The 17,041-nt window shown below is 41.9% G+C and overlaps 1 protein-coding gene across 3 annotated transcripts; it reads right to left on the bottom strand.

Moving 5' to 3' along the window:
- Positions 1 to 8,249: 8,249 nt before the first annotated feature.
- Positions 8,250 to 16,856, bottom strand: LOC130145548 (leukocyte elastase inhibitor-like). Of its 3 annotated transcripts, none has more exons than XM_056330446.1 (7): positions 16,691 to 16,856; positions 15,286 to 15,461; positions 13,162 to 13,299; positions 12,251 to 12,368; positions 11,508 to 11,650; positions 10,572 to 10,739; positions 8,250 to 9,805 (listed from the first exon to the last, which is right to left on the bottom strand). In XM_056330446.1, exons 2-7 carry the CDS (start codon positions 15,451 to 15,453, stop codon positions 9,404 to 9,406), a joined length of 1,137 nt encoding a protein of 378 aa, XP_056186421.1. In that variant the 5' UTR covers positions 15,454 to 15,461; positions 16,691 to 16,856; the 3' UTR covers positions 8,250 to 9,403. The 3 variants fall into 3 exon arrangements, with proteins under 3 accessions (XP_056186421.1, XP_056186422.1, XP_056186423.1); XM_056330447.1 differs by lacking the exon at positions 16,691 to 16,856 and adding an exon at positions 16,317 to 16,660; XM_056330448.1 differs by lacking the exon at positions 16,691 to 16,856 and adding an exon at positions 15,950 to 15,989.
- Positions 16,857 to 17,041: the final 185 nt, after the last annotated feature.

The following is a 17,041-nucleotide window of genomic DNA, read 5'->3' as shown; positions in this document are numbered from 1 at the left end:
TAGGTTTCAGGATTGCTGGAACTTGGCCTTGATCAATATACAACCTGCAAACATTTCATTACTGTCTTCCCTTGACCGAAGGGTGTTTGTATTGGAGATTAATTTTGTATTGAGGCTTCTAGCTTGGTACTCTTCATATGAAGTTCTTCTGCATGACAAAAACATAGGATTTAAGCCAAGGGTCATGGTGTAACTGAAATATTTCCGAAATTAAACCAATGGCATGAGTGTTACTTCTGGAGAAACGGTTTGAGTCAGATTCCTTAAATGTTTCTATGTGTTCTCCTTCCACAAAAAAGTACCCCTGTTCTTCACAGGAGAGCGCTTTAGCAGGGTAGGAGCTACTTCTCCTGATGCTTTAGCAGGGTAGGAGTTTGTGTCTGCCTTTCCAAGATACATAGAAAGATGGGAACAGGGGTGAAACCATGGGATTATATTAATCCAAAATACTCATGGCAAAATTACGGCCAATGTTCACTTTAATTCTTAAGACAGAGAGTTGATGTAACTATTTCTTTAAATGGCCCATGATTTGCAAGCCTGGACCCCAGCTTGATAAACAAATCCATTCAATGGATTGGTAAACTTAAATAGGTTTTTCTGTCTTACAGGTGTACGAGGTTGGTGTGCTTCCCTTCGATACAACTGGCAGTTACAAGTGTTGGACTAATGCAGTCTGAGGTATTTTTCTATTCTTGTTTTCTTCTATTAGCAAGAAGAATGGGATAACCTCACCAGATTTTCTTAACTTTGCTAGTACCTACTAATGCTCAAATCTAATTCAACATAAAATTTTACCCAAGGGAAACCCCAGACCGCAGTTTCTTGCCTGGGGTTGACAGAAATCTGTACTCAAAAGCCTTATCTTTCTATTTACAGTGCTTCAACTTAAGGCTTGATCAGACTTCCCTTGTTAAAACAAATTGTGTACAACAAACAGATGTTACAGCGATAGTTGCACAGAATTTTTGCAGAATGCTAATCATGCATTTTGTCCCACATACCTCTCTGACACCCCCTGTTCTGAGCAGCTTGGTGTATTTGAGGTGCACCTGGTGAAAGTCCTCTGTGGTGGTCTGCACTCAGCAAAGACTTGGTGGAGTTCAGCAGGTAAGAGTCTCTATCAGCCAAAAAAAGTCTGTGGCAATAGAGGCTACAGCCAGTCCAGCTGTGCAGAGATCATTATTTTCTCTGCAGTGTCTCTGAGTTGCTTGCAGGCCACTGCAAAATTGCTAAGAGAAACAATCTCTTCTGTTCTTAGTGCTCCTGTGATGGTCCTGCCACTGTCCTGCAAGGAAAGCTTATGGCTGAAATGAGGAAAGACAACATAAGCTGCTGCATGGAGGGAATTGAAGTGAGGTCCTAAGAAAGCCTGCAAGTAAGGCAAAGTAATTTTAAAGTAATTATTGACTGCAGCTGTTTTTCCCCTTAAATGTGACAGAAAAGTTTCTGCATCAATAGAAACAAGAGCTGGAGGTGACAGGAAACTGCAACAACACCGTGTAGTTTGTGCCCCAAATACCTTGGGCTTCCAGTGGAAGGTGGTGTAGGTGTGATACGCATTCTCTGTAATTGACACAAATTGTGATTCAAGCAAATAGATTTTCCTGCCCTTGTCTGAATAAACTGTGGGTTCTCCCTTCATAAATACTTGGTCTGTGCTCCTTTTTCCCACCCTCAGCCTCTAAGCACTTGTGTGTTATCCGTACAGTGCTATACTGCAAGTTTTCTCCGACTTGGCAGCCCTCCTTCTGTTGTTTGGAAGAAGGCGAAGACCCACAGCCCTATGCAGAGCCTGGGTCTTTTCCTCATCTACTGACTAACACCTCCATCTACTGTGTGTGACATGACACATGAATCTTACAACGTGCTGTGATGTTAAGGGAAAAGGATATGGGATCCATTCACGCTCCCCTACTGATGAGGAGGATACGCCTGTTCATGGACCAAATTGCGATTTCTCTAAAAACTGCGGGGAAAAAATGTTTAGGTCACCTATATTATGAAGGTAATAAATGAAGTATTCTGTACTAATAGATAAGGTATGACTTAAATGGATATGTGGGGATGGAGATGTCGGCATTGTCTTTCCTGTAATTTTACAGATGAGTTATGGAACAATAGAAGCTGCAGAATTAAGTACCAACAAAGGATCGTTCCTTATTCCTCATATTACAGAGAAAATACCGTAACTGTAAACCGTAAACTGTTAAGTCGCTCAGCTGTCTAGCAGGGTCATTGTATTTTGTCTGGTAAAAAGCAACTGAGATTTCTGGCTGAAAACAGAAGACTAATTTTTGTTTTAAATTAATAATTACAGTGTCTGTCCCATAATAAGACTTTTGAATAAAGCAGATGAGGATCTTCAGGGCAGTACTAGAATGATAAAACACGTAACACCAAAAATTGTGCTTGAAGGGAAAGAATTTTTCACTTCGTAAAACTTTTCCACAACCTTTCATGATCCAGTGCAATAGCCAGAAGATGATTACTCTTGGAGCTCTGAGATTAAATGCAAAGTGACTGACCAGGGTCATACATGTGTAGTAATGCAAGAAGTAAGGCTTTCCGTATCTGTGAGGGCTTAGATACTACCATTTGCACTCTGTGGCATGCATATGAGAAGTCATTGCCTAAAACAGAGGATATATTGGTTAGTTATAACCCACTAGTTGGCTATAATTGTTTTTTCTAACTCAAGATTTAGTTACTAACACTAAAGACAGTAACAAAAAACCATGGGTTTATTTTGCTTTGCTGGGCTAGTATTGGGAGGACATAAAGTGTTGCTATTTGGGTCAGATATTAGAGGACATTCCTGGTACATGCTTATCGAGTGTGCAAGAAAGGGGATTTAGTGACGAAGAATACCAGCAAAGTGTGAAGACGGGTTTAGTATTACTAGCGAGACATTTCAGATTCTTATTCTTAGTGATGTTAGCTTTTATATATTGCACGAAATTGAAACTACTAGGGTAATTCAGCTGTAGAATATGTCACAACTATTCTTTTCTGGGGTTGGACACGCATTGCTAAAGGTTTTGGTCAACAGCTGCCCTGTCTTGTCTAAACAGTGGGTTATAAAACTGGCAGTAGGCTTGGTATCCTTCCATGGCATCTACTGCAACCCAGAAGCTGATAATACTGATAGTTTTTGGAAGCTTTGAGCAAAGTGTCTTTCTAAATATAAGTGAGTCTTTTGACAAGCTTCATTTATGTAAATTTGCATGGGGTTTTTTAATCCCAGATTCATTGGTTTTTGTTGTTTGGTTGGAACTTTCTTGTTCCTTGAATTAATGCAGTAATCTAATTAGATTAGTATTTTTATCCTGCTAGTCCTCTGAAAGGCATATGGAGAAATAAGGCAAGATGTGATCATGATAGGGTCACTCTGAAGTTAATGGACTTTGATTCTGTATGAGTGCAGGTTAGGGAAAGTTTTTGTAACCTGTAGATTTGAGCCAGGGATCTTGTCTGGTGCTCACTTGGGAACTTTTGAGTGCTGGGAAGAAACATGTGGGTTGAGGTGAAAGTAGGGGTAGAGGACTCCTGGTTGTACAAATATAGCTGAATCTACACAGAGGAATAATGGCGTGAGGAGGTCCCTCTGAAACACTGGTTCAGAATAATCCAAGCAGCCAAGACTGCTGTGATCAGCACCAGTCACGAGGCTGAAATCACAGAAATGGGACGGGAGCTTTGAGACCAGCCCCCACAAAGCAGCTCTTTCAGGAGCAGAACAGCGGTGGTAAGTCTTCTCTCCCTGGTCCCCATACCTACCACTGAGACGACACCAGCTGAGCAGGTGTAGCATGGAGTGAGACAGAGTCCTGGGTTTCCCGGAAGAGGGGAGGGAGGTTTGATTAAGTTGTTCTTGGGTTGGTCACAATTGCTGTTTCCATGTATATGGTGTTTCCCGTGGTTCTTTGTACTGTTTCCCATTTCTCCCTACCAAAAGGAAACAGAAAGACACAAGTAGAACCTGCTGACCTTACTGTGGAGACTTCATTAATAATTTCCCAGTGGCAAAAATGGTCTGGCTAAGAACCTAGGTCAGTTTTATTCATCATACAGATGAACTCCCCAGGGGGGGCTGGTCTCTCCCATCAGCAGAAGACTGTGCAGGATGGCTGGTGCTCTGCAGGTTTTCTCTCATAAAGGGATTTCAGTGCGTGCCCTGGGGTGGTTAACACACAGGACACGTGAGCCTGCAAGTGTCCTAGGCCAGGGGATATTGCTAAGTTAAGCCAATAACTAATATTTTTGCCTGTGATTGAGCTTGCTGCGTATCCTGGGTAGGGTGCCTTGTACTCCTCTCCTTCCCCTGCTCCTCCTTTCCCTTGGAAACTAGCAGTTGTCTCCTCCCATGTCCCAGGTTCAGAGCAGCCTTACTCCCGGTCTCTCCCGGTGCTGGAGTAAATCAGAGCAGCGTGCGCTCGCCTTCAGAGGGCAGCACAGCCTGGCAAAACGTCCAGAGGCGCCTTTCCGTTCCTCAGCCCCAGCTGGGTTTTTCGCAGTCCTGCATGAAAAAAAATTGTGCCCCTCAGGACAGCTCCAGCAGACGGTGCAGTCTCGCGGGCTACTAAAATGTTGGCAACACACAGGTTGAAGTTTCAAAGCCATCGTGCCTCATGGTCTCTTTCCAAGCAAAGTGTTAACGTACCTTTTCCCTTCCTCCCGGTGGCAGTTGCAAGGTGCTACGCTGGAAACAAGGCTGCTGCTCCCTGCTCTCTCCCTCCCGCTGATTGATGTGCATCTCTTTTATATCCCCTTTAAAGAGGGTCGGTCATCTCCGCTACTCCGTGCCCAATTAAAAAGTGCACCGTGCCAGACGCGCTCAGACATGGACGCTTCACCCCGCACCATTTGCTGTCCCTCTGAAACAGCCCCAAGGCAAAAAGGGCAGTTTCCTCTCAGGATGATGTGTAAAGTCCCCCATAGGGTTGGCAATGCTGCTTTCAACAAGCAGAAACCAATCTCCTGGTGAAATTGCTTCAGAAGCACAAGATGAGCTAATGAAATTTAAAAATAGTGAAGTATGTTTCTTTGTTTTCTGGCCTTGAGTCCCCGGGGCTTACATTTTCATGCTCACTTAAGGGCAAGAATGGTCTCTTCTTAAGAACCACATGTTGATACAGTGGTGTATTTATCTTCAGAGTTTAGAGCTTTAAGGAAATACCAAATATTGCAGTGGCACCAAAAAATTAGGGATGAGATTTGGATCCTGTCAGGTGGCAGTTGCTTCCACTGTAAAGACCACCATGAAAATCCACCATGCCACGATCTCTTTTTCTTTTATTTAAGTTGTTCCACTCAGAAGTAATGCAGGCCATGAGAAAGGCCATGACATAGCCCATGATGGTGAATTCAATACACGAGAAACATCTTGAACTGTTACCAGTTGTTTCTCCCAATGGGAACATACCAATGTCATAGATACGGATAGCAGGACCAGAAACATCAGTTAAGTAATGCCCCCAATGAATTCCATTGCAGTTTTTAAAAAGTTATCTAATGAATACTGTTTCCATTATTTAGCTAGTTTGACTCTCGGAGATAAAACAACTGGACGATATAGCTGGTAAGGAGTTGTCCAGGCTTTTATACTAAATATTTATATGAAATCATGAGTTCTATTTTAAATTTCTCGTACTGTTTTCCATGCACAGAGTTTAAATCCTCAGTTAACCTCTGGGCTGCATTTTCTTCCCTTTTCTGTGAGTGCTTTCTCTCATGTCAGGAGAAGTTCTTGGCCAAAATGACTGTCATTTTCCATGATACGACTTAAAAATAAAAGTGATTATACAAGCTCGTTGTTTGAAGTTCTATTTGACCTGAAGATACAGCATTCTCTGGCTGACGTGATGAATTAGTCTGAAGTGCCAGCAGCCACTGCGCATGTTCAGCGTGCTTCCAGGCAGGCTACGCTTTCCAGGATTTTGGCTGTGGGTTTTGTCTTCTATTGTTATTAAGTAGTCGACGATTGCATAGGCCCCTTAACAAATACGGATAAGAATATGTATTTAGATGGTACCATAAGATGACATGACAGAGCTAGACAGGTTTGTTACAGTCAAAAAAAAAAAAAAAAGAAAAAAAAACCCAACCCCCCCCAAAAAACCAAAAACCCCAAAACAACCAAAACCCCAAACATCCAAAAGCCAGTTTCTTATTTTGATTGCACCTTTTTATCTCAGCAGGTTCAAGTGAATTGCACTGGTATTATACCTGTCTGACACCATATATAAAAAATCAAGACAAATATCTGTCTCTAAGACATCTGAGGACTTGATCAGGTTTATGTACTTTACCAGGATTTTGGTCGTATATAAATAACTGAAAGCATTTAACAGTTAAAAGTATTACTAAACATGCTCTTGAGTTAACTCATTTGTGTGAATTTATCTCTAGGATAAGGTGACTTAAAACCCAGAGATAACTGTCCTCCTTATCCACACGATTATACATATTTTCTAGGAAGAGCAACTTACACAGTATGAATCAGACAAAAAGCAGCCAAATGGTGGTGGTGGTTGGTGTTTTTTTCTTTTTAAATTACTGAAATCAGAGGGCTATCATAAAAAGTCTGTGTAAGCAGCAGTACAAAGTCTGGCTTACTCATCACATCACAGTAAATATTGCTCTGAGTTTTGGATCGTTATAAAGTTTGGTCTGCTTAGGAGAGGCCAAAGTGGAGCATGAACTCCACCTGCTGTAATCTCTCTTCCACTGGAAGAAACACAGGTGTTGTGTTCGCAAACCCACAGCCTGTTGCAAATTGGTTTTGAACAGGGAAATTCATGCTGAAGTACTTACCAGTCTCCTCCTAGAAGATTTAACGGTAGTGAGCCTGACTTTATAATGTTGTGGTCTCTTGGGTTAATATAAACCAAACTTTTTTATATGGAAAGTATTTTTTTTTATATTGTGGGTGTGGAATTATGACTGCTACTTAGCTAAGACCAAGGTTAAGTGTCCTGATTTTCTATTGAGACTTCTGTTGTAACAGTCTCTCGTCTTGTATAGTATATCTTTAATTCATTAAAATCACATTTTCTCCCTTTTTCCACAGTTAAAGCATCTCATACTGAAAACTACCATGCTTTGAACTCAGTGAGACCTGTGTTCATGCAGTAGTTCTAAAAATAAAGCCCTTCACATAAGCTAGTCAAAGCACCGTTTCATTTTTTGAACTGTGAATACAGCTGGAATTTCAGTTTTCCCTGTTGGAGTCAGCCCTTGTCAATCACTTGTTCTGAGAGGGGCACAGGAAAAAGAGTATTAAGGAAAAACACTCACAACTGTCCAACTGTCTTACTGTGGGATATGAATTATGAGAGAGGAATATCTGCCAGTAGGCTTGCTGTTCATTTTTTTAAATGGTTGAATATGAAACTAACTTTATTGAGGTTCCTATTACTGAGATTTTATTTTGTGCCTCCTGTGTGTAGAAAGACAAATTTGTCTCAATATAATAGTTCAGTTAGTTAATGAACACTGAGACCAAAGTAATAAAGAAATACATGAGCCTCTTCATAAAGCTACACTGATTTGTTCTATTATGCAAGGTTTTATCTTTCTTCTGATCTCCTGGGAATTACAGCATCGTGTGTCTTGCATTTAAGCATATGAAGATAAGGATGTAATTACAATGGAGTTTTTGAGCTTTACTTGGTCAAAACCCCTCTGTGGCAGTGGAAGCTTTTGTTTGCTTAAAGGCTGAAGATGAAGGCCTAGAAACCCAGAACTGTTGCAACGTCAAACCACTACAAATTTTCTCATGGATTCTGTGCTAATGTTTTTCTCACTTATTTACAGAGCCTCGGGTTTTCAAAGCATTTAGCATAGAAGGGGTTACGTTCACATCTGCCCTCTGCAATACACACTCTCCTTAACAAATTTACCAGAGCCTTTGCAACTGAGGTGTTGCTAACACATGGAAGTATTTACTAATGTACAGACCAAGAACTTGTGTCATTTCATGTAAACTGTTACTCTCTCCCTCTGTTCCCTGTAGATGCCAGCAGCTGGGGCCATTACACCAGGGAAACTGATGGCTCACACAATCATCTCTTCTACCGAGTAATTTGTTTTTCAGTATTTTCACCTACTCCAAACAGGCCGAGGCCTTTATACAGCTGACCACATCTGGCGCACCAGTGGTTTTCTCTGCAGCTAGCCTTCAGGTAGACAGTTACTTTTATACTCAGAAGTTTCCATTTTGAACACAGTTTAAGAAATAAAGACTATTATTTGTTGTTTGAAGAAAGACAAAAAGCATATACAGCTTTTAATTCAACAAATTATTGTGGCCCACTTCAAACTAAGGTTGTACAGGTAAACATTACAGTACCCAAGACATACATGATACAAGCAAATAACCTCCAGAAATAAACACAGAACACTACCAGTATGTAATTACAGTGGCTCCCAGGCATATGGCTGTTGTATAGTTGTGTTACAGTTGTAAAACTCAATGGAAGTCAGCTCAATAAATGTCGAATCCTTGTAGATAAAGAGACGTATCAGACATTTACTGCAGATTATACACAGTCATCCTCTGCAAAGCTGTGTGGCCAGCATCTAGTGTTGTATTGAAAGCTCCTGAACATGCAGAAAGGCACCCATTAGCTTCTAGCACCCAAAACCTCTTAAGCCCCGACACATTTTCACGTTTTCAGTAACTAAAATGGCACCACACTATACATTTTAAAAATCTCTTTAAGCATGTCACCTGAAGTTGTTACTCATTTATCCTCCTCATTCAAAAGCTGTGTTGCAAGTTTTTTGGCTAATAACTGCAAGGGGTTAGTTTTGTTTAAATAGCTCAATCCTTTCTCTATTAATAGATGTCTCTAAACAAATGTTATCTGACCTTCTATTTCACGACAGAACTGGGTAAACTCAGCTGTTCAGGAACATGCCTTTTGGTGCCTGGGAGTATTTTGTTCAGGTATTTTTGAAAAGCAAGACTTCAGGGGAGGAATAGCTTTGCAAGAACATCCTAGTATACGTGCACAAGAAATGACTGGATTATTTTAAGTTACTGCAACATGGGGCTGTCAACACACAGAAACCCATGCAAGGATGCATGCAGGGTGGTCCTGTGCTTTGAAAGACAAAGATCCTTCCAAGAGTATTTCTAGTCAAATTTCAAAAGATTTCTTCTGCTGCAGCTAAGATTTTCCTAGTTATTAAAGATGATGTCAATCTCAAGAAAGAAAAATAAAATACCCCTCACTTTCTCTGGGATTGTATTAACGGGAAAGGCAGAATTTCAGTCAAAGTTACTAGGAACAGGAGCATTAACTTTCTACATACAAACTTTCTACATCCAACCCATTCAGGAGCAAAGCTTTTATTAACTACAGAAGGAACTGGTCTGCAAATGCTAAGTTCTCTTTTATGGAGAAGTATATCTGCCAAAGAAAAGTATGCTTTGCGTTGGGTTGTGGCGAATAAAGAAAAGGAAAGGATGGTCAGCATTGAAATCTTCTTCCATCACCATGCAGAGCATAGCAATGCCAGCAGTAGCAGCTGCAGCTTCCGTGCCTTCCTCATTCACTTCTACAAAAGCCTTGTGGACAATTTTAGAGAGAAAGAGGTCACGTGCCCCTGACATTCCAGACAAGTTAGCCTTGCCACTGTCAAATACATCCAACAGGCCCATAGCAGCTAAATCTGATGTAAGGTCATAGCTTTCCTCTAGCTTAAACTTTGGCAAACGCACATGAACGTCAGTGGAATATAGGTGCTCTGGACATGTCCATTCCTGGAGTTTCTCTAAGGTAAGCTGCTTTTCCAGCTAGAATTAAAAAGACAGAATTCATTACCTATCACCAGTGTAGAAATATTTCTACGTATATTTCCATTTATATATTTCTACAATATTTCAGTAACATTTACAAGGCTTTACAGAGCACTATGCAACTATATAAAAATGACTATACCCTTATCTTTGATGGCTCCATATAGATCAAACAAATGCTACTAAAATAAAGCAGAATCAGTGCAGTTTTTACTTTACAAAACAATGCAGACACTTGCTTCTTGCTGCAATGTACAGAAGGGAAAAACATGCACAGACTGCACCCAAAACCAGTCATTCTTACGGTTTAACCTAACTAAATGGAATTATATAATTAAAAAGAAGTAACAAAAATCATCATCAGAGAGCTCAGAGAAGCTGATGTTTTCCTGGTCATTTCATGGAAAACTATCTCACTACTTCAAGGCTAAGAAAATAAAGATTTTTAAAGGTAATGAAAGAAAAGCTCTGTCATGAAAAAAACAAGCAAGGCAAGTTAATTCTCATGGTCAACTTTGTTTTCACAGTCTGCCTCATGGTTCAGTTCAGCAAGCTGAAGGACACATGAACACAACTTACAAACCGTAACACAACTTCTCTTCCTGATGCAGCACCTGCGCATATACCTTATTGCAGTGCTAGTAGAGCACTGTCTAAAAATATGCTTGCAGATACTGGCTCTGAGAGCATGGGTTCATTAAAGCTTTAATTTGGAATGGCTGAACTTATCCATTAAATAACTGCATTAGCCTAGATGGGTCACCTTCTGCAGTCCAGTGGAGTCATCTTCAATGTCATCAGGTAACAGGATGATCATGCTAAGTTCTCTTCCATCATAAGGCAGCTCTAAAACACGGATCTTAACTTCAGGGATGTACCCAAAACAAAATTTATTTTTCTGATACATCATTTTCACTGTCTTTCTTTCATTCTGGATGGATAAAAGGTACCAAAGTAACAGTTAGGAAAATACTAATTTAAAGAACTGATAGAAAACAAGTTAAAAACTGCATTCCTGCAAAACCTCTTGCTCCATTATATCAGGTGATTATAAAACTGCCTTTGTCAGACTTCTGCCTGCCTGTTTAATAACAGTTTTTTCTGAAAGCATAATGAGTTTGTATCACATTTGGTTCTCCTTTGGCTTCTACAGCACAGTCCTTGCAGAAAGCAAAACAATTTCTTCAAGTTGCTGTTCCTTTCTATTGCTCTAGCCCCAGAAATTTCATCAAAAGTCAACAAATATCAACTCTGTTCAACATAAAGCAGGTGACTATATACAGTATCTTGTAAAGCTGTTAACACAGGCAGAACACAGAACAAGAAAATGGGGCTTAAGCAAAATGTGCTATAATTTTAGTACTGCTTACCTAGCATCACAAACAGGCACAGTTCATAGCAGCTGAAACTGTTAGATGACACAACTCTGCTAGGCACGGGCAGGGTCCTAATCTATAAGTGAGAATTGTCTCTGATACTACTCCAGTAAGTGAGACAACAAATAGCTTGCTGAAAACAGAAAAATACTAAAATCCATTTAAAACCCTCTTTCAGGTGATCTGAAAACATTCATTAAAGATGTTCTACTTGGTTTTTTTTCATTATTTTATGTGTAAGCAACGCTTCACTTTAGCACATTATTTAGTACATTATTTGACCTTTTTGTTAGATAAGTACTACCGAGGTGTATCTGTATTACCTTATTTAAGCGAAATGGCATGTCAGTGGTGTCAGCTTCTCTAAATTTCTCTGCCCAGCTTCCTTTGAAATAAATAGCATTCACCAGTATGAGCCTGGTCGTGTTATCAACTGAGCCTTCAGACAGCAGATTAGGGATTTTACCTGCAGAGGGGGCAGAAAAAAAAATGTCACAACACAATCTTGTAATAATTTGATGGCATATAAAACATACACGAAGAAACTCATGCCACAGAAATACTACAAATATAAAACTCCAGTCCATTCCTGCAATAAAGCATCTTTCAGTACCTGTTCTCTACTTCACCATACTTTTTAATAGTACACACTACTATAACTTTTGATATACAGTACTTTGATGAAAATGTAATATTTTTAGCTTAAATTATCATATGACTCGTCATACAAAAACTAGAAAACACCCACATTTAGAATTACTGGATTTAGAAATGTGTATACAACATGGGCTGGGATGGTCTAAAACAAGTTCTTGAACTCATGAGTATAAATCTATGTTTAGGCATCTCTCCTGCACTCATGGGCCTGAACACAAAGAATGGAAAAGTCTCAGGACTTATGGAACTATTGAAATGTCTTGCTTAGGTATTTTCTGGTTCTGTCAACGTATCAAGTGAATATCCCAGGACAAAATTAAACAGTTCTAAAGGCGGCACAAAACAAAAACTATTCCTGCTCCCCAAGGATGAAACACTGCCAATTACTTTATTAACTAAAGTCATTTACCTTCAGTTTTCTCCTCTACCCACTTGTTAACTTCTTTCCTGGCTTCATCACAAGCATGAAGGAAGTCAACTGCAGCCAAATCAGCTCCATATAATTTCTGAGTATTAGTCAGGAAACTCTAGATTTTGAAATGATAAGAACAGCTTTCATTTCATGCAGATAAGAAAACAACTCATTATGATGTAGATAAGGTGCACTTCAAACAGATTACCACTTGCTCTGAGGTGGGGCTCTAACAGTGCACTGCCTGGGGGGTTCTGAGGCTGGGTGGTTTTTTTCACCTCTCATAGTACATCTGCCACGTATACAATTGATGGGGTGCTTACTGCAGGTGTTGCAATATTTATCTGTCATTCTTCTGAAAGAGGCTCAAGGGCAGCTAGGATAAAACAAAACTCTCTGAAAAAGCTGAAGAGGGATAAAAATAGCAGTCTAGGTGCACACAAAGGTATAATTCACTGGTGAAGAGGCATGTTGTTTAGACATGTTGGGCATCCCCTCCCAAATAAATACAGTGTTTTCAAAAATATTTAAGTAATGTGGTACTAGACCAATGAAAATCCTAAAAAGCTGATTGCAACAGACACAGAGCTACTTGCATCTTAAAAAGCTGGTTGCAACAGAGTGGGATGTTACAATAGTTACTAAGAACCTAGACGAGTGATTTTTCTCTTGAGCCCAAGAGCAGCAGAACAGAACAAGGAATGAAAAGGGGTTGCTATGTAACACCCTTTAGGTGAGATGCACAGATGCCTACAGATACGGAATGCATATGCATGTCTGCAACACTTCTGTCAACTGCCCAGCAACATTTAGAAAGAGGCCTAGAAATATTTCTACTTCATAGTAACTCAAATAGCTACATTTTCCCACCAGGTTCCACCACACCATCATGATCTGCACCAACGTACCGGCAAGAAGCTGTAGGACTTCTCTCCAAAAAGCCGATTGGCAAGCCGTAAGAGATAGGGAGCATTGCTCCTGTTTATATCCGTAGTCAGAGCGTGGAATCTCGAGTGAATATCTTCAACTTTGTCAAAATGAAGCGTCTGAAATAAAAGTGAACTAGCTGCTGCTAATGCTGTCTTAAAAGAACATACAGTATATCTATAGGGTGGGTCTGATCCAACAGGTAGGTAGGTTGAGGAGAGGAGGACAGGAGGAGGCTGGAAGCCACTTAGAGACTTCTGTAATACTCAAAGAATGAATGAATTTGTTTCTTGGTGCTACACTGCCTGTGTCAGTCATTTGTATTAAGCTCCTGGTTTATACGGAGTCACAGCTGAAGCTGCTGATCACAACCCCGAGTCCCATCTGTGTGACAGCTGCATGCCTCCCCTCTGTGGACTACCGGCTCCCAGGTGGGGACTGAAGAGAGACGATGCCATAGAGACACCTTTCTTGCTTCCCCTTTTGGCCCAAGGGAACCTGAGGTTTTGCTTTTCAGAACATACAATCAAAACTAGCACAGGTGAGGTCTTAAGAAAACTTAGAATAATTACTTTTTATGGTTTTATGAAAATATAACTGCTTATATATACAAAAAAACTGTATCATCTTAAAAAATCAAATGCATTACTGCTGTTTCTCTTTACCAGGGCCTCCTTTCCCAGAGGCAAGCCGGCTAGTCAAGGCTTACAGATACAACAGCAGAAGCTGCTTGACCTCACTGACAGGGAATGACCAAAGCAGGGATGTTCACACTCAAACCACATATTTCTCGGCAGGGAAGACTGCTGTGGAACAGCCGCTGGATTCAAAGGAAAGCCCTCATTTTATCTCACTGGGATTTTGGACAGGCCTTGCTGCCCACATTTATACACATATAAAAATACACAGTGTTGTACATATGAATAGCTGAGATAACACATCACAGAGGCAACTGACAATAGGAATACGATCACAGAAACAAATTTCTATATGCTTGCAAATGGCTCTTGACAGCCACCAGTCAGTGCCTCCATAATTAGCTGTTTTCATAAGTAAACTATTGTGGTCCTGGAACATGCATTATTGAAGGTGACTGTGTCGAAACATGGTTTGGTTTTTTTACCCTCCCCCCAAGTTCCTTTTGCATGATTTCTGCTGTCAGTAAGTTTATCCTAGGCGGGGCTGTCAGTTTGATTGCATGGAATACATGTTCAAAGTCTGTCTGTGCAAGTAGTGAGAAAATAATTTTATTGTCTTACTGAGTAAGCACAGAACCACTCAACAATATAGAACAGTTCCTCGTAAGTCCAGAATACAAAGGTGAAATTATTCACAGGCAAATACATGATGGTGACTGCAATGACAAGTCTCACACGCCCTTTTGCGCTAGCAAGCGTTAGCCTGAAAAAGGGGAAAAATAAGAGTGACCAAGTCCCTTCTGTGCAGGAGGCCTCAAAAGAAACTGGCACACTCCTACATACATAGTTTTTGCAATTTATAATGAGTTCTTTTAAACTATCCTACCTGACCTATGGTAAGAACAAGCACGTGGGCTCAGCTCCTCAGAGATACCCGAGTGCCTGGCTGTTACTAAGATACTGATACTTAGGTAGCATTGCCAGGTATTATCATAGTTGTTACGCTTTAAATATAAAACTATTACCATTGTGTTTCTAACAAAATACACAGTATTATTAGCAATAAGGGTACCATTGGTGACCTTGTATTACAAAGCAATAGTTCTTTGTCAATATGTCTCATGAAAACTACTAAGGCCTTGCTGCTGGAAACACCAATCAATTTACATGGAGACTGATTAATCAATGTAATTAGTTTCCTACTTCAGGAATTAACAAGTGAAATTAAATGAGAAACAAGGGCCATAGCAAATACGGACAGAGGGCCCTGGAGCAGGGCAGGCAGGATGCAATGGGAGAAAAGAGCCTGAGGAAGACTCAGTGAGCATGACAGGAATCTTGTGCTGAGCACATAAAAATAATAAATACCCTCATTTCGTTTTCCCTCCTCTAAAACACATCAATTTTTAATGTAAATAAAATATAAAGCAAAAGAGAATTATTTTTTAATTATTTTTTTTTACTAACCTTCAGCACCTGGGCCTCTGTATTACCTTTGGCCCCTAGAAGGACCATGGCCAAAGCAGCAGAGACACTGACAGGAGAGAAGAAAATGTTTCCTGTTGGGTTGGTCTCATTAAACCTTCTGAGCAGATCAAGTGCGAATCTGCTGTTGGCATTACGCAGGTTCTCCATGGTCGTAGCTGAAAAATAAGAGACTCAGTAAGGACTCTGGGAAACACTCTTCAAAAATCTAACCTAACCTCGTGTGACTTACAGAGTAAACGTTGGATTGACATGGTTGCAGCTGGGTATAGAAACAAGTTTCATTGTCAATGCATCTTCCTTAAAAAACCCAAACCAGTCACATTGAAAAAGCGGGGGTTTTCCATGTAAATTGTATATCCCAACCTTCCCTTTCACACTAACTTTAAATACATTGTGTACAAAAAAAGCCTTCTAACTTGAAATTGGAAGTATGTGTGCTGGCAGGATTGCAAGTTACAGCCCCGGCATGCCTGAGAGCTCACCCACGCAGCCTTCCACCGCTCTTCTACCTGAACGCTGCACAGACGTTCACAGTAACCGCACAGGGAGATAAACACACCTTTCAGCACGCTGCCCGTCTTCCCAGCACAAACCACACCACAAAAAGGTGCCGATCTCGCCCAAAGCTCAGATGCACGCTTACCTTCAGCAGCGTAAAGCACCGCTATCTTCACCAGCCTGCGCTGTGGAGAACAAGTGAGCTACCTGCACACTGCATCCAGGTGCAAACACACCCGGTCCCAGCAGGGATGGGTGGCCCTAAATGCAGGCGCAGGGAGCCCGGGGTTTGTTAGCTGAAGGCGGTGTACCAGCTAGCGAAGGCAGAAACACAGCGCAGGACAAAGCTTCAGGGCTGACACCGCAGAGCCCGAGCGGTGATTCATTTGGGTGAGATGCTCCCCAGGAGGCCCTTGGAGCGGGGTGGAAGGTGCAAGGGCTGGGTCAGGTGCAGGCACCCACCCAAAGGCCAGCGGCCGTACCGCTTGGTGTTGCAAAACCTGCCTGCTCACCCAGCTCAGTCCTGCTTCCTTTTGCTCGCTTGCAGCAGGACTTTTGGATTTGGCAGCTCCTAGCTTGTTTCCTCAAGGAGTTTCAGATACAGGCACTCGTGCATCTGCCCTCAGCAACCAGGGCAGCAGCCCAGCAGTGGTGTTACAAACACTGCGCAGACACAAAACATGGAGGAGTTTACACCAGAGCTTGCGTGTTTCCAGCACGGCCCTTCTACAGGAATTGCAAGATAACACTATCTGCTTCCACCGCCAGACGGACAAACGCCCCGCATCCCTGCTGTGCGGTTTTACCGAGCTCTCCGCTAAACGAACAAACCAACCCAAACGAAAATACCCAAACCCAAACGACTACTTTTACTTTCATTACTTACACCGCCGCCCCGTGCCAGCGCGCCACCGAAACCGGCCGTCCCGCGGCCCCCGCCCACAGGCTGCCGGAGGAGCCCCCGCCGCCGCGCAGGGGGGCACGGGCAGGGGGGGCCGGAAACCTCCGCCCTTCGTCCCGCCGCCGCCGCCACCGCGCTGCCCATCCCCAGGGCAGCCCCCGCCGCTCGCCTTGCCTGCCGGGGCGGGGCCGGGGCGGGCTGGGGGCGGCCGGGCTTCCCGGGGGGGCAGCGGGGTCGGTGGGCAATTGAAACCCCAAACCCCACGGCGCCAGCGGTGCAGCTTTGGGGTTCCTTTGCCTGGTGGGACGAGTGCACCGGGGTAGCACATCTCTGCCT

The sequence above is a fragment of the Falco biarmicus genome, chromosome 3, assembly GCF_023638135.1.
Source record: "Falco biarmicus isolate bFalBia1 chromosome 3, bFalBia1.pri, whole genome shotgun sequence".
Lineage (NCBI taxonomy): Eukaryota > Metazoa > Chordata > Aves > Falconiformes > Falconidae > Falco > Falco biarmicus.
The sequence above is the reverse complement of the archived record's forward strand: the minus strand, read 5'-3'. Positions and strand labels throughout refer to the sequence as shown.